The sequence below is a fragment of the Cydia strobilella genome, chromosome 4 (genome assembly GCF_947568885.1).
Source record: "Cydia strobilella chromosome 4, ilCydStro3.1, whole genome shotgun sequence".
NCBI lineage: Eukaryota > Metazoa > Arthropoda > Insecta > Lepidoptera > Tortricidae > Cydia > Cydia strobilella.
Window position 1 is genome coordinate 23185822 of NC_086044.1, and position 25683 is coordinate 23211504.

The 25683-nt window shown below is 37.1% G+C and overlaps 2 protein-coding genes across 14 annotated transcripts in view; one reads left to right on the top strand and one right to left on the bottom strand.

Moving 5' to 3' along the window:
• The window catches only part of LOC134740833 (uncharacterized), a 93215-nt gene extending 69492 nt beyond the window's left edge, over positions 1-23723 (top strand). The window contains exons 1-4 of one of the 2 annotated variants that reach the window (XM_063673480.1): positions 18096-18237; positions 19624-19880; positions 22275-22452; positions 22932-23723. In XM_063673480.1, the coding sequence (XP_063529550.1) occupies positions 18163-18237; positions 19624-19880; positions 22275-22452; positions 22932-23228 (807 nt within the window). In that variant the 5' untranslated portion in view covers positions 18096-18162 and the 3' untranslated portion in view covers positions 23229-23723. Of the gene's footprint in view, positions 1-18095; positions 18238-19623; positions 19881-22274; positions 22453-22931 lie in introns of those variants that run through there. The other variant, XM_063673479.1, reaches the window with a different exon arrangement.
• Positions 23724-23781: 58 nt separating this feature from the next.
• LOC134740816 (voltage-dependent L-type calcium channel subunit beta-2) overlaps positions 23782-25683 on the bottom strand; it is a 276363-nt gene continuing 274461 nt past the window's right edge. For 10 of the 12 annotated variants that reach the window (XM_063673453.1, XM_063673454.1, XM_063673455.1 and 7 more), the window contains one exon: positions 23782-24563. In XM_063673453.1, coding sequence (XP_063529523.1) covers positions 24154-24563 — 410 coding nt within the window. In that variant the 3' untranslated portion in view covers positions 23782-24153. Of the gene's footprint in view, positions 24564-25103; positions 25212-25683 lie in introns of all 12 variants that reach the window. The other 2 variants (XM_063673456.1, XM_063673457.1) reach the window with 2 other exon arrangements.

Sequence of the window (25683 nt, forward strand, 5' to 3'; positions counted from 1 at the left end):
TAATGTCAGTACTTATTAATATTAGCTGGTGTTGTGTTCCCTTGCGTGGGCGCAGACGGCTTTGTACGGTAACACTTGTGATTGACCTACTTTTGGAACTCGAATAAATGGGTTTTAAGCAAGTGCAGTTTATTTGTGCCATTTTCAACCTGAAGGGTACTTGTCAGTAAGGCGCTATTTCCATATAGCTTCAATTAGAAATCAACCTTGTCAACAAGCGACAATGTGGTACCTTTTGGTTGAAAACGTCACATTTTAACGTCCGTATTAAGGGAGAAGGTCTTATTTCAAGGATCCTTGCCATGTATGAATTTTAAGATTTTTGCTGCATTAAATTGAAAAAAAAAATCCTTTAAAGATTGTTCAATGATAATATCTGTAGATGTCAGGTATTACGTTTTTTTCGCACCATTGTAGGGTTATAATTATTTTGCTCCCTATGTTATTTTGCAGTGAAATATACATTCAAAATATAAACAATAACTCACCTGTAGAGACTCATTAGATCATTTATGTTAGTTGACATGTAATTTAATTTAAATAATATTAACAACTTTGCTTATTAAGCTAAATTGTAAAGACAATTTTAGCTGTCACCATAACTTCTGCATCTTCCAACCAGTGGCCAAGTTTTTTTTGTTGTACACGCGATTATCCTGCTTATTTCTAAATACATAAAGCATGGATTATGGGTTACATGGACATAGTGCCTTTCGCTTCGAAATATATATATGGCAAAAAATGTGCAGCAAATTAAAATGATTAAAGCTAAAATTAGAACAGTTATCTAAGCGGCTGCAGTTGAAATGAAACGCAACCGTAAAAAAATGGCGTCGCATATTTCGCATTTTTCGGAAGGGAAATAATTTTAAGTTACAGTTTAGGAGCAGCTGTCAAAGACACAGACACATCACTTGATTGAAAAATACTAATATAATTTTTGACAATATAAAGCCTTATAAATGCAGCAGTTTAAATGAAACACAAGTAAAGATTGGGAAAGAAACCAGATGACTAATCGTGAACAGCGATACTCGAAATTTAGTTATCTGCCTCTATCGCTCTTCCACATTTGTGTTAAGCCCTCAGTCTAAAAACAAACCTATAAAAGAACCTTTAAACCGGTGTACAACTCACTTAGCACTTATCTCATAAAACAAAGAGGCTTCAGATTGTAATGTGCGGGTCGAGTTGCCTCGACAACGCGCCCTTGTGCGACCCTTGATCAGTATTGTATTATTTATTTAGTTATCAGATTACGCCGCCTTGACTGACGTTTTGCCGATGATTACGAAAGTGAACTTTCGCGCGATCTTAATTACGGGGGTCGTCCTTATACTCGTTTTTTTTTGTTCTTGTTATGGCTTTTGTTAGGTTAGCCAATGTCAGGTTGTGGAGGAGTTAAAAGTTAGGGAAAAAAAACCGCGTCCGCCGCGCCCGAAGTTTCCCCCTAATACTCTTAATACAACGCGACTAATAATAATGTATAATATAGAATAGGAATAAGCAAAATTGACATGTAAATCTTTTTATATTTTTATCAATAAATGATCTATCTATCTATCTATCTACTACGCGATTGTCGCTAGTCCTACTTGCAAGCCAATTCGAACAATGATCTTGATATCAACTAGATATGAAACAGAAACCACAACGAAATATTTAAGAAAGTCATGTCAAAGAGCCATCATCAAAGAAAGAAAGAGGAAGAGGAGGAATGTGAAAGAAAGAGGTGGATGTGGAAGAGATCCCTTATAGGGATAATTCCGCCTTTGTACATTGTATATATTTTTGTTCTTTTATTGTGTTTCCCAGGTAGCAAAATGACGTCAAATGACGTCAGCGACGTCATAATGACGTAATAATGCCGTCATTATGACGTCGCTGACGTCATTTTACGTCATTTTGCTACCTGGGAATTGTAATCTGTCTTATGTACAATAAAGTGTTTACATACATACATACATACAAATTTTACATTTCCGCAATTCCGGATGTCTTCTTGAACGATTTCTTTAAGATTTGCTTAAGATATTACTTAGACATCCAATGGATATCTAATGGATATCCCAAAACGTCACAATATTTACAATGTAGCGTGAAATGACAATTAGTTTCTCGAATCGAACTGCAAAAGATAACTAGTTGAGAACTAAACTATAACGTATCTATTAGATCTCGTATTATTCTCGTATCTAGTAAATATCACGTTGTTCGAATTGACCGGTTGGTCGCGCGATTGTCAATTAGGACACCTTACTTATTCGAGTTCAATATGTTTTATCGCGCGTTCGAACGAGTAAAATTCGCGCAAACTTGCGATAATCCCGTAGTCGCGCTGTATTAGGACTACCCCTCAAGTTCCATATTTGATAAATTGTTTCATTTGATGCCGCTTTTTGATTATGATATTTATGATCGTTTGAAGAACGGATTTTAGGAATGGATAAGGTGACAATCGCCAATCGTTAACGCTAATTTGTTAACGTTTTATTTGTTATGATTTGTTTAATTGTTTTTTATTTTTTACCTTACTATTTTACTGAATTATTATCTTTTACAATTTGACGATCTTTTTGTGAGTTCATGTTATTTAGAAACATTGTGTCATTGTTAAATATCATGTAATTTTCAAAAAAAATAATAATCTAAATATCTATCTATCTAATCTAAAAATATGTGACGTTTTCAATCAAAAGGTACCACATTGTCGCTTGTCGATAAGGTTGATTTCTAATTGAAGAGATGGAAATAGCGCCTTACTGACAAGCGACAATACCCTTTTGGTTGTAAAATGGCACATATTAAATACATGAAAATGACCACTTGATTTTTCTTCGTATTAACGATTAATGGCGAATATTTCCATAATTACATTAATTGCACTTCTAAGCCATAAAATTGCTACTATCTACATGTTAAAACTTAGTTTACAATAAATTTAAAAGTGGAAAAATTACTGCCTTGGGTGAGACTTGAACTCACGGCCTCTGGAGTTCAAGTCTCACCCAAGGCAGTAATTTTTCCACTTTTAAATTTATTCTAAGCTTAATAGCATCGATCGCAGACGTTTCTGCTTGTTAAAAATTAATTTAGTTTACAATTTTCGTTACCAACTGTACGTACTTACCGCCTAAAGGCAACTACTGTTTTTTCCGAAACTGTTTTGAGAAGCAAACGCCGTTATACACTTGACAATAGATTTGTTATGTCAATCATGGAGACTATATAAAGGAGCCAAATCTCTATGTATGAAAAGTGTCCATCAAAAAACAGTAATTAGGCGGCGCCACCATACACCGAAATACTACCAAAAACAACCAACGTAATTTGGTCGGGTTATTTGTTGCCTTATATGGTTCATGTTATACTCATGTCCCAGAGCCTAACTAGCGCCACCGGAGAGGTTAGGAACTATTATTTAAAGCTGAAAGCGGTCAATTTTGCAACAATTCTGCCATAAGAGATTGGCATCCTTTCTATACCATCCATAATGTCAATATCTGTCTTTATCGTAGGAAACAGTTTATTAAAACGGCACAATGAACCACTATTTAGTTTTTTACATTTTAAAGGCATCAATAGACGGACGATTGTTGGTACAATGCGGTTGTACGCTTGTTAACCCTTAAATGCATGATTTTTTGTATAACTTTTTAATAAATTGAAATAGATGTGTCATGTTGTATAGATTGAGGGAATAATATTTTGGATAGCTGCATATTGAGCCACGGACCATCAAATATACGATGCATATATACATCATTATGCATTTAAGGGTTAAGGTCGCAGATAGGACGTTGTACATCCGGTGTCTTGGTGGTATAAGGTACAAGACATAGCGTGTGAATTTTTGTTAAGGTTGTGGTTCAGAAACACCGGGGCAAGGGAAACAGTTGTATGGAATTTTAACTATAAAACTCCCGTGAGACTCGAACATAATTATTAGATTATTTTAAAACAAACAAACATGAGCTATTCGACTTTATAATACGTGAGTGACCCGTTTTAAAATAATCTAATATACTTGTATGGAATCCTCATTCTGTTTATCTTGCCCCAAGTAAAATAAACTATGTTTGTCTTACCCCACCTGATCTTACACGGTTTTTTTTGACCGAGCGTTAGTGAAGGTCTCCGTTTCAGCTTGAACAAAAATGCTTTAGTATGTCCGGATGTTCATCTATACAGGTCGCATTTCTTAACCGATTCTCGTGAAATTTTTTGAGCCGGTTCAAGCATTAAATATATTTTTTTGTAGATTCAGTTTTCGGATTTTTTTCAAAATGGCGGAGCTATGGGGGTTCGCGAGGTCTACAGGTCACAGAGACACTAGTAATTAGTTGGCAAAGGCCGTCCAAGCTAACTTTGCACCAACAGAACTAAGTGAGGGAAGTTTGACATTAAATATGACATTACCACACTTTATCATTGCAAATGCCATGCAGTTAGCTTTGTAATATTGTCCTTATTATGTAAGGTTTACATCAATGATATAAGAATAAAAAAAAAGAACGAGCCAAAATTGTTTGTTCTCTTTAACTTGTATTTTTCCTAGGAATTGGGATAACGGCTAAGATGATAATCTAGAATTTGAAACACATACTATAACACATATTATAAAAGTAAATTTTAGGAGTAAGTAACATTGTTTTATTACCTTTATGATCTATGAAAAATACCGTTAGGTACTCTAACATCTCCTTTTTCCGGAGATAATTTTTCCCCTTTATCTTTCAAAAATAAATGTTTTCGCTAAGAACAAATTAAAATATTTTTTATGAAAATATTTTTTATGAAAATATTTTAATTTGTTTTTTTCAGTTAATAAATGTTTTACTTTTCGAACAGGATAGACGAAGAATATTCAGTAACAGGTTTTAAAATTTTACATTTAATCTCATATTGATATCACTTGCAGCGATCTCATACTTATTGGTGCGTGCGGGATACACAGTGGCGTCAAAATTAGATCAAATATACGCTCATCACTTGTCGCTTAGTCGTCAAACAATATGTTATCAGAGCTAATTTTAGTTGATACATCAAACGCGGCCGAAACGCTAGCGTTATGGGCCGACGGGACAGTCCAGTCTGCGCGGGAGTTCAGGCAATCCGTTATTACCTACTCAAGTCAAGAGTAATGATATCGGGGCAGTAAACGTTGGTACTCTGAACAGTCAGCAGAAATAGCTTTGAAGGGCAGTGTTAACTGATATTGCGTTGACAATTTAATAGAATTATCCAGGCGATATCGATGAATATATCATCAAAACTGCGTTAAAAATATAATAAAGTAATAGCTTTCTAACCAAGCACTAAGAGATATTTCTCAAGCACTCTCTGATGGACTCATTGGGCTGTCTAGGAAACTAGTATATATTTTGAATATACTTGCAAAAGCAGCGAAAGCGGCGCAAATCCGAAACAAGAACAATACCTGGCCTCGACACGGCACACGCTATTAAGAAAGTAGGTAGTTAATTTGCTATTGTTTACTCAAATCGATTTTAAGCTGAACCAATAATTGTACGGTTAGTTGCCAACATTGACCTAAAGATTTTTTTATTTTAATTGGGATAATTGGGTGTTGGAAAGTTGTAAAACAAGCCTACTTTGGTTGCTATATAAAATAGGCCCTAAGATAACACCTTGGGGTACACCTACCTAAAATTGTTCGTGGTTAACTTTAAATGCTGAGTAAAAAGGACATAAAACGAATCAAACTTCATTTTGAAACATTGTACGCGTAATTTATTAATAAAATATTACAAAATGATACAGATAATGTTAATTGGTAATAGAAAACCATTTCAGAGCACCTTGCCCGTAATGTAACAAATGACCTTAGGCGCCATTAACCCGTTGTCGTTATTAGCGTCCCTCGTCCCGTCTTGGTTCCAGAATTAATTATGAAATTATGCTCAATATTGAGCAGCTGCTCGTAATTGAGCGCTCGTCAATGAGTGTAGCAAACGTACAACGGTCAACACGTCCTTCAACAATATTGCTTAAAATATTCATGTCAATCACTCCTCACTTGTTAGAATTTGAAGATTATTTATTTTAAAAATCTTCAAAAGAATTTCTAATTTCATTGTGATTCAGAAGGTCACACATTTTCACATTAGAACTACAAGTTTTAGATAAGTATTTCTATTAATTCCACTTTTATTTCATATGTTGAGAATATAATGTTATTGTAACGGCGTTGATTACATTATGTGATTAAAGCTAAGTTTATGCTATTGTCTTGATTCTTCCTAAATTTACATAACTATACTACCTATATAAAAAGCACTGTCATAGTGTGATGACAGTGCTCTTTAAAATTTACAAAATTTTAGAGAAAAAATATTTTATCGAAGGCAGAGTCTTCGTTCTTTGGTCTACTGAAATAATTGTCGTGGTTGTAAACGAGTTGGGGACCGCTTGTAAGCGTGAAGCGCTCCTTAGCGACCCGATGTTGACACAGACATTTCTAACAACGAATCCAAAGATTGCAGTTGCTTTTACGTAATGCTGGACTTAAGAAAAAGATGTGCTGCTACAACCATACGAGTACGTTGCTATATGTAGAACCGTAGAAGGGTTATAGTTTTGTTTATCTGATACATACTGGTATAATATTCAAAATAAATGGAAATTAATAGCTAAACTCACAAGACAGGACAGGACAAAGCAGTAGGCTAAAAGTTATAAGGGCAAGGTGTTGAAATTATTATACTTGCCTAAAACAAGTGTGCATTGCGATCTTTTTGTGAATGCATTTTATTTTGACATGTAATATATAATTTACATTTTCAATGAGAAATAATTCTAATCTAATCTAATCATTTTGGTTACCAGTAAAATAATCATAAGTGCATAACCCTACGATGTTAATTAATTATGTAGGTATTCGTTTGTTTAGTTTGAGGGCATTATTATCCTTGGCTGTATATTTAGCACTATTCATAATTTCCTTATAGCAATTTACCTAATGAATATAAGAGACATACCATGTACCGGTACTGGGTAGCTCACTAGGAGCTACATCCCTTTTAGTCCTTTAAAAATACAAACACTTAAGTGACACTTCAAATTGAAATGTTAAATTTGAAACCTTGTCATTGTCACCCGTCAATACCGAGTATTTTGGGAGTAAGTTGGAGAGCCCCTCATTTTTTACAATGTTCAAAATTAGACAGTTTTTAAGTTGATTGTGAAAAATCTTATTTTAATAAATTAGGTACCTTAAAAATACTTGTACAGAATTATGTTACGAATCCAAAAGTTTTTTTAAACTAATGTGGACTCCTTATCTTTCAGAAAAAATATGCCTTAATTTGTGATATCATTTTGTCAAATTTTCGATGAAGGACATGATAATTCTAAACAAAACCACTTTAATAAATTGAAAGTATTAATACACGCACTAAGTATATCATAAATACATTGGTATTAAATTAAGAATTAGCAATCAAATTGCAAAACTAATCCAAGAAAGTCCAAATCATAAACTTACCGGCAACCGGGCCCGTTTCCATATCAGTATATTTACATAACCTCGTTTTACTCAAATAACATTGTTGCCATGGAGTTGCGTTAGCGCATTCTATAAATCGAGTTACATGTCAATAAATTATCCCGTAGTAGCCGGTAGAGGGGCGTGGACGGGGCAGGCCCAAACGGAGATGGCGGGATGACCTGGACAGCTTCCTGAACAACTGGCCGGAGGAAACACCAAATCGGGAGTCGTGGAAATCAAGGGGAGAGGCCTTTCACTTAGATTTCAGGTCTTATAATATTAAGAGAGGTTATGGTTAAAATTATTTATAAGCTATTGTGTTCTATTACTAGCTATTGCATTAACATTAACAATTGCTCTCATTTATTTCTTGGTTGCGTTGATATTGCGTTGACTGTTTTGACAATAACTAGTGAATCTAGTGATTATTCGAAAATAATAAATCTTGTTTTAATAAATACGGAATTGGGAATAATTATGATCGAACGAAGTACATATTGTTTAAAGATGAATGAAGCGCACACCTGCTTGAAAGACATACATATAATCACAGATGAGCACGTGCGTATAAATAAATTTAATAATACGTTGCATACCTGCTCTCTTAAAATCTCTCTTATCTATCTCATTCATACTTATGTACATATAATACCACCAACCTATAAACGGAAAACAATGGATATAAAAAGTGAATATGCTCGAGTTAAAAAAAACTCCCAACAGATGTCGCGCCGTGATTCCGCTTCCTGCACCTGGCTCCGCACGTGCGCAAGTTCTTTCGCTCAAAAGTTCACTAATTTCGAAACGTCATACCTCACGAACAAACTAGTATCACTTAAGACGTTTTGAAAAGTTATATTTCACCCTTTACTCTTGGTCTTTCATTCATTACATTCCAAACGACGTACCTTACGAACAAACTAATGTGACTTGGGGCTTTCTGTAAGTTGATGTTTAACCCTTTACTCTTGGCAATAAAGACATGTCTAAGAAAATGATCACCAAGTTGGTGTCAGCTGGCTTTGTAAAAAACTTCTGCAGCAATATCTGGATCCGGTTTTGGTTTTTTCTTGTTTTAGTGGAGCACATGGTTCCTGCGTTTAGGGTAATCACTATGTAGTATAATGATATGGATGGTTACAGGTGCTCTGGCAGCCGGCTTGTGTTTTGTTTGGCAATTTGTTCTGCTGAAACGGTGTCAGAGTCAGGTTAGTGATACGGCTGTCGCAATTACCAAGGATTACGAAACTATTGGGCTATTTTATCTAGATATATAGGAGGGTCTCTATTATTTGACATAATTATTAAAAGTCATTCTCAGAAACGCGTAACTTTTCAGGATTTCCATAAAACAAACCTAACCTATCTATAGGATAACCCGAGGATAATCCTGAAAGGTTAACGGTTTCAGAATTATGACTAATGATAATGTGACAATCATTACATTATGACTTTCAATAATTATGTCAAACAAATGGACCCCTATATAGGACCGTTGCTTATTTTAAATTATGTTATAAATAGGACGTAGAGGAAATTATTGATAAATATTTGTTTTACAATGCTGCATTCCAAAGTATGCGATTGCGGGTTAACTCGTTTGCGTCTTTTCTATAGAAATCGCACAGTTAAGAGATCTAAAGAAAATTTTTACGCTGCACCCACACAGGGGGGATAAATCTGTGTGTACTTGAGATTTAATAGAGATACATGTATATGCACCTGCCGGGCTAGCGCATGATTGTCACGACAGTATCTCGCCGCGAGATTGACTACCCGTCCCTCTTTAATTAATAAACCTAAAAAAGACGGGTAGTCTATGCCGCGGCGAGATACTGTCGCGTCGCGCCAATGATGTGCTAGGCCTACAGGATCATTAACTTTTATTGTTTTATAATATTTAAAACTTTCGCATCAGGTCTATCGCGAATTTATTTTGTTACCTTTATTTACCGACGTTTCGACACAGGTTTCACTGGTCGTGGTCGCGGCTAAGCTAACTGACGTCCCAGCAAAAGCCATCTCGTTTTATTGTTTTGTCCATGGACCTTTTCCCGAAATTCGAAAAAAATCTATTTGATCTCTCTGTTTTTGGCAATGTACATAGAAAATGTACGGTGTCGTTCATGGTAGCCCATCGAGCTCAACAATCTTCTACTTGTCCGTTCCACTCCAAACCGTATCTAAATCGGTTGCACCACTTGAAGTCATTACAAGCTTCTGCATCTATTTCGGATTCATTGCCTAACAACTGTAACAACATTGAGGTGTCTTCTGTTTATTTGACTGTAAAAAAGGGGTTCTTTACGTGGCAAGAACTTGAAATGACTTTTACGGGTTTTACACTGAAGTCTCTTAGAGTTATACTACCCAGCTGACGTCTTATCCAGTGTTCGAATCGTTTATTAATATTTAAAAATCCATGCATAATATGATTTCAAGAGCATGCAATACATAGTAAAAAGATTAGGTGTGTTACCATTGCATCTTCAAAATGGAAAATTATTTCAATAACCATTTTGGGCGGAACACGTTTGCCGTATGCCGGATGATTTGTGGGCCAAAATAACATCCAATTGGGTGTCACATCAAACCCGGGGTCGCGGCAAACCTCGACGGCGTTGGCGAGATGACCTTGACGCCTTTGACAGGAACTGGTGGAAGACGGGTCAAGACCGGGATACGTGGAAAGGGAGGAGGGAGGCCTTTGCCCAGCAGTGGGATACTCTAGGCTCAGATATATAAAAAACATTGTGTAAATACCCGAAGGGTTTCTTAGCTTAGCCATTTTCATGGTAAACTTTAATTCTTACCTATTTTATGAATGCTTGTAATTTTAGTTTTAAGTTTATCACGAATAAAACATTTGATTCTTTATTCTTTGATCGAGACTGTAGTAGGTACTTACATATTTTGTTTTGTACCAGTGAATCTAAAATTTACAGCATGTAGCTTTTCTCACATTATCTGTCCATTGATAAATTCTTAAAGCCACAATATTCCGGTTATCGCAGTATTGCGACACTCACGACTATCTATTTGCCTAACAGTAACATCGAGTATAATGCTTGTAATACTCCCCAATATTCGTGCGTGTTGACACAAAACTTCCGGACTAGTCAAATAAACCCAGGGTCAATAGCTCCCTGATTGGTCAAATCAGCACAAACATAGATAGAACGCCTTAAGTGAAGCTACATGCTCATTCAGATTTGAACTGTGGTTTCTATGTCATAAAGTTTACTTTCGAACTGGTTGGTATCTTCATCCGGATCGTCTTTTTTTTTAACAGTCCATTAGTTCCATCGTCGCGTGCCATGGCGTTTGTCATTACGGAGCTGAGGGCCTACCGCTTACAAGAAAACCAAAAATTCGTTATCTGCCTCTCTATCACTCTTGCATATTGGAACGATAGAGAAGCAGACATAGAAGTTTCGATTGTCGTGTTTCGCGGTAGTGCCTCTATTTAGTAATAAAGGGAATAAGCGAGACGCTCTGTTTGTTTCGTAATTTTGGTAACTGCGAATCATGCGCAGCTTTCCGACCTGAAAATTATACTATTTTGTTGGTAGCTGTAAAAAAATTATTACTTGGTGCAAATTTAGTAACCTTGATCGTTTTGGTTAGTTTTTGGGATAGTTAGTTGATAAAGCATAAGATATAGATAAGAAAAATTATAACTACTTAGATAAGAAAAAGACCAACAATGTAAGGTAAGGTTACAAACTTGGATTGTTGCTAGGTAGAATATCCACTATCGAACATTAAACAAGGTTTTATGTACCTATTAATATTAAATTACTTACGATCAATTTATGGATTTGGTTAAGTAAATTTGTTGATAGCTTTTTCGAGTAGTACCTAAGTAAAATCCAATTATCTTTTATTATTGCGTTCCCACAACATAAAACATAAATGATGCATCCTTGAACGTTAAAACTAAAATAGCGTTAAACCGATTAAATTGCATCCTCTTTAAATTCACTAATTAAGACCAATTTACGTAAGCCCTGACTAATCGCACAAAAACAGAAGCAAAGCGATCATTTATATAAATAATCACATAAAATTTAACTTCCGACTTCACCTGCCCAAAATAAATATAAAATCTGTAGTTTTCTTTGAAAAAGCGTTACAAATCATCTTAACGCCTTTAATCGGTATGCGGCGGAAATCCAAATTACGACTCTTGGCCTATAATAAGACGACAACAACTTTGTATGAAAGGTCGTAAGTGTCTTATGTAATGGATGGACATACGTCCTTTTCTGTGGATTAATGGCTCGTGCTTCCCATTTCCTAATTTCCTGCGCGTCACACCTCGTTCACTCAATTTAGTTCACGTCCTGTGTCCGAGTATCATATAAAATACTTAAAATAATAATAATTCAGCCTATATACCTACGTCCCTGCTGGGCTCAGACCTCTTCTCAAGCGCGCGAGAGGGTTTGGGCTTGGGGATGGGAACTATACATACACCTTTTGAATGCCTTGGCATATGTGTCGAGGTATCCTCACGATGTTTTCCTTCACCGAAAATACGATATATATTTACATAGTCAGCAGATATAATCAATTTTGATAAGTTTAATAAGTTATACCCCTTATATTTACATAGTAGGGGTAGATAAGGCTCTTTCTGGGTCGTATACATGCAGAAAAACTCTTCAAAATGTCCGTTACTGGAGCCACTGGAGCTTAATTTCTTTATTATCGACGGTTATTTCCGACGTATAATCTAAGAATGATCCTTTTACACTGCGATTTTTGTCAGCTTTTTATACGAGTATCGAATAATCATAATGATTATATTTGAAGTTGTATGTTCAATAAATAATGCTAACGTACAATTTAAGGGCCATCTTTCCCCCAAACTGTCCCATTAGATATGGAGCCGAGCCGGTGATCCGTCTTCTCATGACAACCGCCACAATTTCAAAATTAGAACTAAATTACACGCTAACTAAATGATCATCTGACATAACTCTATCACCACCACTTAATTTAGTTAAAAGAAACCTTAACTCCTTGCCGTCAAGGGCTGAAAGACTTGCAAAGTTAAACTGGTTTGTAATATGTATCGTAGAACCGCCAGGTTGTAGTGAAAACGACCTTAAAGGAAGGGGATAGAGTTCAACAGACACGGAATTAAGTTGGTAGGGCCGGTGACACAGTGGTCGATTCGACGCGCCCTCTGACCTGAAGATTATCCTTCCTCTATTAAGTAATGAGATAAAAGTTCGCCCACATGACATTTTACTTATTATATTAAGTGATGAAAGTTCGCCCACATGACATTTTACTTATTAAATTAAGCGATGAAAGTTCGCCCACGTGACATTTTACTTATTAATTTAAGCGATGAAAGTTCGCCCGCGTGACATTTTATTTATTAAATTAAGCTATGAAATCGCTCATCTAGGCTGTGCCCAATGGATTTCACTAAATTTTGTGTATTTTCACCACTACCAGTAAGCGAAATAAGTAAGTAAGTAAGCGAAGCAGCAAAAAAAATGAAAATTACTCAACTTGATTTGGGCTAGAGTCATTGCTAATTAGGTTTAATCGCAAATCGCTCTATTATACCACAGTTTTATAATATAATATAACACAAAAAAGGTACAATACAGATCCATGTTTATCAATATTCTCTACCTATTTTTTCTCATTTTCTCAATAAGGAATATTTGTATAGGTACACATAGAAAATCTTGTCATTCAACTGGTACCAGATTTATTAACAGCGGTGATTCAGTTAATAACATACTTTATTGTTCTTCTTAATCTGCTTAAAACAGGAAGGCAGTAATAAACACTTGCAAAAACCCATGTCGCCTTCCGCACTACTTCTCAATCTACACACATCTTATATCACTAACAAACCCTTTGTATTTACACCCTTTTAAAACTGAATTAACTAAGATTGAATTAACTGGAGGAAAGTACAAGACTTTCGTGAACTTGACTCGGAGGAAACGTAAAAAGTGGCACCGGACGCCAAGTTAGCTTGGTGCCGGATTCCTTGACCAATGAGCGAATTAACCGCAAAGTTATTTTGGTGCGCGTTAGAAAAGGCGGGGAAAAAATAACGTCATTATGGAAGATTATTGCTGCTTCTCGCAGTGTATTTCATTGACTAAAAGAGCTCAAGCGAGTCGTCTTACTCAAATAAAAAAAAACGGCCAAGGGCGAGTCGGACTAGCGCACCGAGGGTTCCGTACTTTTTAGTATTTGTTGTTATAGCGGCAACAGAAATACATCATCTGTGAAAATTTCAACTGTCTAGCTATCACGGTTCATGAGATACAGCCTAGTGACTGATAGACGGACAGACAGACGGACAGAGGAGTCTTAGTAATAGGGTCTCGTTTTTACCCTTTGGGTACGGAACTGTTACCTACTCTTAATATTTATTTTAAGTTATGTTAACGCAATTTTAACGCATATCAGTGAAAGAACATGGGTCAAAATCATATAAAAACAATTAATGCAAATAAAAAAATACACATCCATATCACTTATACATTTTATCGTATTTTTATAAATCTTCATTGTTAGTTTTGAAGTGTGTCGATAGATGGCAGTGAATTTACTGTGGTTACAAAATTTACTATGACAGTACCGCTCTATCTTATTATATCGTCTTTTGATTCCTACTAATATTAAAAATTTGGATGCAATTTGGATGCAATTTGGTATGTACTTTAAGCCCTATATGTTCCCTACCAGTGAGCTCTACCAAATTTCGGACCTGCTCTCAGTTAGAAAGCTATATGTAATTAATGCAGTTTTACGAAGGCATAAAGAAACCGTATACAAACCTGAAACAGACGATAATAAATCTAAAAGAAGAAAACCCGACGTAATATCCGCTCCTGTACCTAAATCCGTATTCGCAAAGAGGCAGTACGTAGCTCAGTCGGTAAAATTGTATAATTATATAAATAAGTTGTTAAATATTTACCCCGCAAGCTCTAAAGAATGTTTAAGTAAACTAAATACATGGATTAACACTAAAAGCTATAATGATGTTGAAAATATATTAGTTGGAGTCGTCTAATAATAATAATATTAATTGTATACTGTATACTACATCTTAAAAAAAAAAACAAAAAACTTCCTGCAGCTAATGCATGGGTCTTCAGATTCATTTTTATGCATCCAGAACCTATACACACGCACACAGAAAATTTACATAAATTTAATAAACATGCAGAAACACACACACACACACACACACACACACACACACATCCCCTCGATTATTAAAACTTTATTAAAATTGTAGTCCACCTCATTGTACCTTATATAAAAGAAAAAGGCTTAGGTACTCTATTAAGAACAGATTTTTGTTAAAATTAGCTTTATATACTTAATTTCTTTCTATTTTTAGTTATTTTGAAGAAACATTAGTTTTAAGCCACAGCTATTGCTTTTATATACATTCTGTTACCACCTACGGGAGAGCGGTGTCTCTTGACACAAGTGTCATTGTACGCTTAAAAAGAGGCACCTGCCCAGTTATAACTACGTTTGTTTGTGCGAACTCAATAAACATTTTTATTTTTTATTATTTATTTTATTTATGTAGATAGTTAGAGGCCCGAGGAAGAACATCAATCATCATCATAAAAGCCGTAACAGTCAACGGAAAATTCATTAGCAAATTCTCGCGTAATAAATTTAAAGTAACAATATTCACACTTGTTTTCCACAAGCGGCTTCGCCAGTCTAAAGATGAGACTCATCCCTGAAATGCCCTGAAAACCTAAACAAAACCTAAGTAAGGTAAAAACCAGATAATATATTTTCCGAGGCTGATGCTCGTGAAGTGACGGCAAAAGCGGCAGCGCTTGTAGTCGGTCACGGTGATTTGTCGCCGACATTTTCGCTTCCGACCACATTATGTCGGTCCGATATAATCTGCAATCATGTATGCGGGCTTTATGATAGTTGGATACGGTTAAGTACATTTTAAACACGACTTTAGTACGTACTATTATTAGTTACGTGCAGTGCGCGGGGGAAATACAAGCGACGACAACGCACGTCATGAAATAAAAACTTTCTTGGGACGACAACATCATATTTGACAGCTGCCGAACAAAATTTTATAGCACCGAATATTCTCCTCATTATGTGTAAAGAGCATTAGGGGATCCACCTTGTTTAAATCAGCAAGGACTTGAGCCAAAATAAATCACCAGAGCGGCGCCACAGCCACACAACTGTCACGATTTTTTCTTTTACCGAAATTAGCTGGTAAATTTTATGATACATTTTGTATAGGTATCTAAGTTCCAGGACTCAGTGGTACGGAACGGGGTTCGAACCTACGGCCGTTTAAATAACGTTATCCATACGTGTACAAATTGCCGCTAGTTATGAGGGGGACATTGTTTTGATAGTACAGGAAGCACTTAATTTACTTAAAAGGGATGAAAGAGTTCAGTGAGGGGAGGCCTTTGACCGGAAGGTCACAATTTTAATTGGAGTTTATGTACGTTAAAACGATTTTTTAATACCCAAAATATGTCATACCAAATTTTTTCAATACTCTTACTACCTAGCTACTTTTTACTAACTCAACAATCTGAATTGTATAAAACGCTTACGGCTCAAATATTTATCCCGCTCCATAAATAAAAAAAGTTGTCACACAAAGTAGGCCATCTTTAGGTCCATGAATAAAAATAACCTATTCGAATATGCTGCCTTTCATATTAGAAAAGCCAACCTAATAAAAACCACGATAATTCATTGAAGCTTCCTTTCGTTCAATAAGCGTATCCAAATGATCGACTCGCATCCTGTAATACATCAATCGATACTTATACAAAAACTACCCCAACACTAAAGTTGTACAAAAAGTCCTAACCGCCCGTTTAACTCTAATATTTACTGTTGAAAAATCAACCTTAATGAATTTTAATAAGGTTTATTTTCCTAGGTATCATCAGTTTGTAGCTTTCAAATGTAATAGTAGAATAGGAAGCTTCGGTGCTTCCATCGCATTACATGAATTGATTCGAGTTTGCCGAGTTTTAACGAAATATTTTGTTTAAATAGCGACCTTACAATGTGAGCTACAGAGATGAAATTGTATCAACGGTTGTAGTGTATTATTGGATTTCATTCTATACCTGTCGATATGTGATTGTGCAAACGCCCCGCTTCCTGTGTATTGTATCGAGTGTCCATCGATTCCTATACAATTGGTTAGAAAATGTCCTATCTTTATATACATTTCATAGTGACATACGATGTTTTAGCATAAATGAGATACTTGTTACAAAACGAATTATTTATTGCGAAATCAGGAAGTGTAAATCGCTGTTTATTGCCTTATTTTTATTGAAAAAAGTTGAATATGAGTGTTTTCGACTTTGCCCAGCAGGAGGACACCGGTAAAAAATATTATTCTGAAATATTTTCAAAACTGATGTCAAAAAAAGCTATCGTACCTTATATTCTTTTATCATGGGCATGGCGAGATTAAAATGCAAGAATATTTTCAAGAGGGAAAAAAGTGGGATTTTCATCGATTTTTGACAAGTTTTGAATCGTATCTCCTACTTTTGCACTACATATAGAATTATAATACAAGCGGCTATCGGTTCTTCAATCTTTTATCTCCATTTTTGTCTACCGGATTGTGAAAAAAATGAATACTTATTTATTTATGATTGTTTTAAACATTGTCTAAAAAACACTTTTTTCGTATCTCGATTGCTGTGAAAGATCTTACTTATACGAAATCTACATATTTGGGTTCGTCTTAGACGTCTCTAAAAATTTGTCTAAGGTTTTAATTTTAAACTAATTAACACAAAAGTTATGGCCCGAAAACCAGTTTTTTGGGCTAAAATTGTTCAACTTTGATGCCAAATATTTCGAAAACAATGAACTTTGAAGTAAATATGGGATACTATATTGCTAAAATCCGTTGCTGTTAATATGATAAGCTGCAAAAAACATTAGAAAACTAAGGGATTCAAATCAAAGGTCATTGGGGCATGGGATCCCCTTAAGTATGTAATGTTAATTAACCATAGAGACGCTGATTATCAAACAAGTATTGTTAACTGGTTTTAAAAACTATTTAAAGTTTTTTCTATTGTCTAGTTACTCTAGTTAAAGTGTAAATGCGAGTTAAGTGGTTCTTAATTTAATTTATCTTAGTTTATAAAATCCAAGAAATGATAAATCTCAGTTCCGTTTCCCACAACCACCTGACTTCCATCTTCCATCATTAACCATCTGAACCATTCGATAAACCATCTGCCATGCCTTCCCACCCTCAGGAAAGCTTTCCTGTGACAGGTGGTCATATCAACTTACCTATACAATTTAAATCGATGCATCTACACCTTCAAACTACAGCACTTACGTCCTTTAGTTACAAACTGTCAAAACTATGCGTTGTATCAAAAAAGACTTATGATTCTATCAAAAGCGCTGCACTTACAACCTTTTCATAACAGTAAAACTGACCCTCTATATCGTAAAAGATGTAAATACAAGCGAAATCCTCAGCACTTAAGCTCTATTGTAACTAACGTGTCAAAGGGCTGTGTATCCGGCTCGAAGGACCACGGGCACGGGTGTTGGGCTCAGTTGCGCGTGCGACGCGGTCCGAGTGACAGCTAGTGATGATTGAGTTTAACGAGTACAAGCCGGTGCCGGCGCCGCGGCTGCGGCTCGCGTTCCATCCGCATAATATTCATGTGAGTGGTTTAATTCGGTGTGTTTCAGGATTTTTATCGTGAATTTTTGGATTTTTCTAAAAAAAGTTATCGTGTGTCGGAAAATAAGATAGCTTATTGTGCATATTAAAACGGATAAAAATAATCTCCAAAAAGCTTGCCATCAAAAATAAAAATAAAATTTTTTCGCAAAATAAATTTAAGTCTCGGTGATTTTATTTTTTTAAATACTTCTTTAACACTTTTGACAACATTAAATTTGTGTATTTTATTGGGTGCAAAAATTGTGTAGGCACCTAAAATATCAACTGTAAAAAGTACCAAGATTCGCTTCGCTACCCAGTTTTTTTATGGCGATTCATTAGTGTTATCAAAAGTGCATTTTTATTAGCCAATTTAGCCGACCGTGAGAACCTGAGATCTAGACGCCGGGTCTGGCGCGCGGGTGCACGCGGAACCTGATTCGCCGCAATCCTGGCATTCTACCGCGTTGTGCAACTACTAGCACCTTCCTTTGCTCTTAGCCTCTTACAGACTGATTAAAGGGCTTTCTATGTAGTCTGGCACACTGATAAATCATTAAAAAAGCTCCGAATTTCAGGATACTGAAAGATTGAGACCGCGAAGATATACGCGAAACTAACTTATGTTAAAAAAGTATAAAGAAAAACAGATTATTTTGTTTGAGTATTATAATATATATAATATATAAACTTAATTGATTAAGTAATGATACACGTGCATATCTTGGTAGGTTAACAAGTTCAGTTTAATATTTTTTGATAAATCGACCGTCGGTTACTGATATGAGTAACTTGGAAAAAAAATGCCCCTCCTACACCAATTAATTTACATTGAAAAATCTACCTACTGAAAAAACAACACAATTCTACCAAAAGTATATAAATTATAAAGTTTACTTTGCTGCTCTTTTTAGGGTTCCCAAAGGGTAAAAATTGGACCCTATTACTAAGACTCCGCTGTCTGTCTGTCCGTCTATCACCACGTCACCAGGCTGTATCTCATGAACTGTGATAGCCAGAGAGTTAATTTTTTTACAGATGATGTATTTCTGTTGCCGCTATAACAACAAGTACAAAAAAAAAACAGAATAAAATAAACATTTAAGTGGGGCTCCCATACAACAAACGTAATTTTTTTGCAGTTTTTTTGCGTAATGGTCCGACTCGCACTTGTCCGATTTTTACATAATAATTTACGTCGCCATGCTTTTTTAATTGCAATTTCAAAATGTTTTATCCCTAAGACGAATGCTTATTTTTTTCTTTTATTTCAATGTCCTAGCGAAAATAGTACAGAAAAAAAAACCATTGAAGAGTTACATCGTATACGTCGATCTCGTTTTACGTTTTACCGCTCTAACCATATCCTTTCTATTGTCCACAGACCACAATCAAAGTGTACGCCCGTCGGCTCCGCCCGGATATTGAATACAAAACCCTCTCCGTGACCTGGGGCACGAGGGCCCAGGAGGTCGTGGCCACGCTCCTGGGCAAGTTCCGGATGCGGCACAGAGACCCTCGCCTGTTCTATTTGAGCATGGAAGTGAGGGTGCGCGCTGCGGGCTTGAGGACGACGCTGGTGTTGGACGACGATGCGAGGCCGGCGGCGCTGCAGGCTTGCCATCCGAAAGGATACTCTAAGTGAGTGTAATTTCTGTCTAAAATGATTTTAAATGACACCATTTAGACACGACAAGGGACCAGAAGGCTAGCCAGTATTTTGCTCAACGCATTAGCATTGCCATTCAACGTGGCAATGCAGCCAGCCTTCTGGGCACACTGCCCATCGGCAGTGACTTGGAGGACGTGTTTTATTTATATGGCCTTTATTTTAAGTTTATTTATACCTATTAGTTTGTATTAATATTTTTAAACATATATTTATATATAAAGTAACTTAAAATGTTGACTTTTTTTAAATTACATATTTTTTGCTGAAATAAAAAAAATTATGTGCTTGTTTTATGTACTTCTAGTTGGTACTTGTATGTGAAACTCTCATTAGTGAATACTGATCAGTGATTCACAAGGTTAATGAGTTTTGATAACATAATTGAATGTCAACAATTCACTGGGTTTCCCAAACATTTAAATACCTATACTACTTATACATATACCACTTAAATATTAGGTACTAAACATTTTGTCACAAGCATTTTCCGTATCCTCACCTTAATTACAGTAATTGGTTTGGGAAATGATTGTTGTTATAACGTAAACATCTAGCATAAAAATACCTAATGACGCAAATGTAGAAAATATTAAAAGGTAATTATCACAGGCAAAAATAAACCGCAATTAAATTAGTGACTTCCGCAGCTTAAGCCATGAGTCTATTTGCCACAATTCCTGTATTTATAGTTTAGTAAACATATAAGTTGTCTCCAAATTCTCCACCATTGTTTACTGTCCCACATTTCCACACAAATCTCATCGCGATTTGGTTTAAATGTATGGTGACATATACGACATTTGTTTACATTCAGGAAATGTTGTACCTTGTGGTTTACATAAACATGATGAATGAATTAGTCAACAGTGACGGAAATGTAAAATCTTTTTCTGGCGTTTGGATGAATTCTGAATATACTCATGTAGGTTTTTCAGAAATGTTATTACTACATACTGGCTCCAACATAATTACACTATTTTTGCTTGAGCATATTTTTGTCCAGTATTTTTTTTATTAGTGGACAGTGGAATAACTGGTGTAATAGTCAATAAATGAATCCATCGTTGATGGATGGATGAATTGTCAATGGTAGAGCCCAAAGTTTTCGGCGCAAGAAAAACAAGAGGACGCTATTTTTCCTGCAGAAAATCTGACAGGCGAAAGTTAATGATCCCCACTTTAGCTATACCAAACACTGCCATATAAATAACCTCGGCTTTTCTCCGGACCACCGGCTAGCCTCTTAAAAAATACTTTTGTCTTCCGCTGCTATTCCTGTTCACTAAAAATAAAAAACTTATGATCTTCAACTCTTCAAACGATAGATCTTACTACGTTGACATAAAACATGCTTCAGCTTGGTAACAAATAAAGTTTAGGTACTTTAGGTTCTTTACACGGACCATATGGACCGTGTTGTGTTGACATTTCGAATTACAGACCAAACTTAAGTAACAGTTATTAGAGTTCTTATTCTAAAGTAGTAGTGGATATAATTGCTTGACAAATTGTTATAGTTTTTAGGTTGGTGTACGTTTTGTAAACATAATACTTCTAATTATTGCTCTGTGTCGATAAAAAGGGCTTTTTGATCCAGTAATAGATTTAGAGGGGTTGGTTTCTTACACTTTGGATTAGAAAGTACTTCATTTTAATGAGGTAATTAAAATGGGCCACCCTTTTGTTGAGCGGTGCTATTAAAGATACCAAAAAACTAATTAGTTGCCTTTCAAATATCTTATTTTAATGTTATGCTGGTAATTTATCAGAAGAGGTATTTTAGGAGAAGAGCGGATAATTTATCTAATTACAAAATGCGTCTTTAAACAATGATAACATTACTAATTTAACTCAGTGGATGCAGAACTTAACTAATCACCTATGTTTTATGTCTTGCTTTTAATTACTTACACTTATATTCAATTCTCTTACTAATATGTGTAGGTACTTTTATGCATTAACAATAATTGTAGGTAACTTGGATGTGTTCGTCCCGATCTATCGAATGCGTGGAATTTGCGAAAGCATCTGACTGCTCGCAGGCATTTTAGAGTAGGAAAGAAGTGCAACGCGCGTTCAGTGTGCAAGAAACTCGTGAATGGCGTATTTTATAGATCTGAATGCAATTTTAGATGATCCTCTCTACTCGACTAAAGCGCTTCACACATCTTTACTTAATTCAGAATCCTAAATCATCGTACAGGTGTAACCGCGTTTTGTAAGTCTGACTGCACTAGGGTTTGTAGTTAGGATGCCAGTTAGGCGACTGAATTGAGTAAGATGTGTCAAGCGTTAAGCTCCTACTCGACTTACAAGTTTCCTTTACCAGAACAATGTCTGCAACCTCTTTTCCTTAATTCCAGGTTCTCTCTCGAGATGCGCCCCGGCGGTCTGGTGAAGATCTACGACTCGGCGCTGATGTCGTCCTCCCAGTACAAGTGTTTGCTGACGAGCGAGCGGACGACCGCCGACGAGCTGCTGGCGATCCTCCTGCAGTGCTACAATTCTGCCGAGGGCGTGGAGCGGTTCTCTCTGTATGAGGTAGGTTTTACACCAACATGTTTGCAAAATCTATGATTGTAAACTAATACATTATTGAAGGTAGCTGAAACTCATGTAAAACGACTGCACTTTTAAAATACGTGTGTCTGCTACAGCAAACTACGAATCAATGTGTAACTTTTTTTTATTAACCTCATCAAAATATTTATCTGAAATAAACGCCTAATGCTAAACGCTCCGCGCTTGTGTTAACAATACTCATTGCTATTAAAAATCTGCAGGCGTTCCAAAATCTTATACTTAACAAAAATAAATTAATTACTAATTAGAAATATACAATACCTGCTAACGTGGATCCGCGTTCCCGTTTATTTATTTTTGTTAAGTAAGTGTAAGTGTGTAAGTGTGTATTCTAATTAATTAATTAGAATTCAATACTCACTGCTCTGATCCACGTCCGCCATATGAGAGGTTAAACCCTTCAACATCATTGTAACATGTTTATTTTAAACTTACAGGTGTGTCCCTCACAAGAGTATGAGCGCAAACTACACCCTGACGACCTACCCCTGCTCGTTCAACGAGCGTGGCCCGCCGACAGCGACTGCCACTTCCGGGTCCGGCGCAACCCCCGCGCCCCGCCCCTCCCGCCGCGGACCCTCCCCCCGCCAGAGGAACCAGAAGACGAACCCTCCCGAGCCCTCTCAGCTCTCTCCCTAGAATCAGACAGTGACAACAGGAGGTACAGTCCAGTCTACAAATTCCCCAGCATCAGCTATTGCAAGGAAACGAAAAACGACTATCTCTACATATGACTCGCTAAGTGAACTGTGCAAGTGTAAATAAGACTTCGTGTGAAGTGTAAATAGCTTTTACCTCAGGACGTTTCTAGGAGTGAAACCAAAGACATGGCTTTGATTAATTGGTTACTAAACTGTATCGACAATGCAATAGAGACTATTAATCGATGAGGTGAAATACGTAACTTTCCCATCTTAACTTAAATGTATTGGATTATGTAAAAATAGTATGTAACAAATTATTTTCTAGTCTTGTAGTATTTCACCTCAGTAAAGCGTATGTATCTTCTATCGTTACCAAAATTCGGACAATAATTGAATCGGGCTTAATGTAAATTATCTTGTAAATAACTAATATAAATATTAGCTAGTAGAGACCAAAGAGGCAAGCGAGAATATATAAAATTAGTTATTTTCCTGTTATGTATTGTAATGTTTAATTTATTTATGAAGATGGCTGCCGCCTGTCGAATTTCAACGTCTGTAATAAAACGCAAGTTTTTCATAAAATGTGGACTTTATTTCACCCCAAGCCCCTAATACGATCCATATCAAAGAAAACGGCCACTCGATATAAAGTATTTTATTTACAAATGATTGCAACAATGAAGTACAGACGATGCAATATAATTACAGAGTATGTATGTTCAAAAAATGGGAAATGGATAATATCTAATCGGTACTAAAATTATGTTTTATGTAAAATTTATACATTCCACGCGAGCTCCGTACACAGTGCGACCGTGCGACAGTGTCACTAGCCTAATCTGCCGCGCGCACAGTCCTCGGCCTCCGCGCAAGCGTGCCATAAAGCTCAGCGAATCGAAACAGCGCGGAAACTAGACCCGCGACCGCCCGAGCCCATCGAGGCGGCGGGTCTGCAAAACAACCGTTCACAAGCACCACTCACTCGACGCGACGGCGGCCCGCCCGGCGCGCGCTACACGGCGTTGAGCGCGCGCCGCGACGGCCCGTACTCCTCCGCCGGCTCCCGCTCTCGCCGCGCCCGCTCGTCCCGCGCGTACTCCCGCCCGTAGCCGCGCTCGTACTCCTCGCGCGCGTACGCGTCGCGCGTGTAGTCGTGCCCGTACGCCTCCCGCCCGTAGCCCTCCGCGGCGTAGCCCTCGTAGTCCCGGGGATCTCGCGCCTCCCTGCCCTCCCCGCGGCCGTAGCGCGCGTACCGCTCGCGAGGATCTCTCTGGTCCCTCGCGTCTCTCGGATCTCTCGAGTCCCTCATATCTCTCGAGTCCCGCAGCTCCCGCACGTCCCGCGGGTCCCGCAGCTCCCGCGGGTCGCGCGGGTAGTACTCCTCCTCGAGCCGGTCCGGCCGCGGCTGTCGAGACCTTCCACCTGGAAAAAGAGCCGGCATAAGGAAGTGATGAGAGCCGTTGTTGATGCGAGGAGCCCGCCAGCAGAGACGTTTTCTTATCACCATCGTTAGTGTTTGGCTAAAATGCCCTCGACGAGGCAACATACCTCTATTAAAACGCAACGGGGGAAATTGGGGGCGCTTTTCCCATGATATACCCTGTAACTCGGGCGGAAAAACTTCGTCGACAGGACACACACTTCAACCTCGTAGAGATGAACACCTAACAACCTGGCTTAACAACTCCATGCCAATGAGTAATGATAATAAAACCCTTGGATTCCGTAGTACACGCCCATCTCGACTAATAACATTTATCCATGACGTAAAACAATCATCTCATAAACTTGCTCGCATGTGTTAGATGACTGTTTATAATCGAAGTCAAAGGGAATTTGCTTGGGAGGTAGGCTCAGGTGACAATACAAATAAATTCCTCCAAACACTAAGATAAGAAAACGTCTCAGCCCACAATGAAATCCAGCACACTGCAAACACACGGGCTTGACACGCGCACTTACGGCCCTACGACACAAGACTGAGGGACATCTGCATGATGGCGCCGGTCGTCCGGACCTTGCCCGGGCACGGCAGCACGTATTCCGCGCACGGCGGCGGCGTCGGCGCGGCTGTGGAGAAGCAAGCGTCAAGCAAGCCCTAACTTAAACGATGACCATTGTTATATGCCGGTCCGTCATCTGGGTATCGCTAATAGATCACGACAATGACTTCACAGATGCGATATCGATCCAAACTCCGATCCGAACTTACTGAGGGAATCCTCAGAGGATTCTCGAGATCACTCAGATAACTTCAAATATGAAGTGAGTTTATATAATGACCCGTTGTTAGACGAAGGGTTCAAACGGATGTGATAATATAGAACACAGAGTGAATCTAGATCAACACACAGTTACAAGTATATCACACGCACTGGATGCCATAACACCAACCAAGTGTTTAGGGGTAGGGATATTAATAAAGAAAATTGTGCTCACTATATTAATTAGGGATTTGTATTAATGTTGGATATTCGTAAAGGGTACACGTAAAAATTCCATTTCACAATGTAATCATTCCATTACACAATTTCAATCAGCT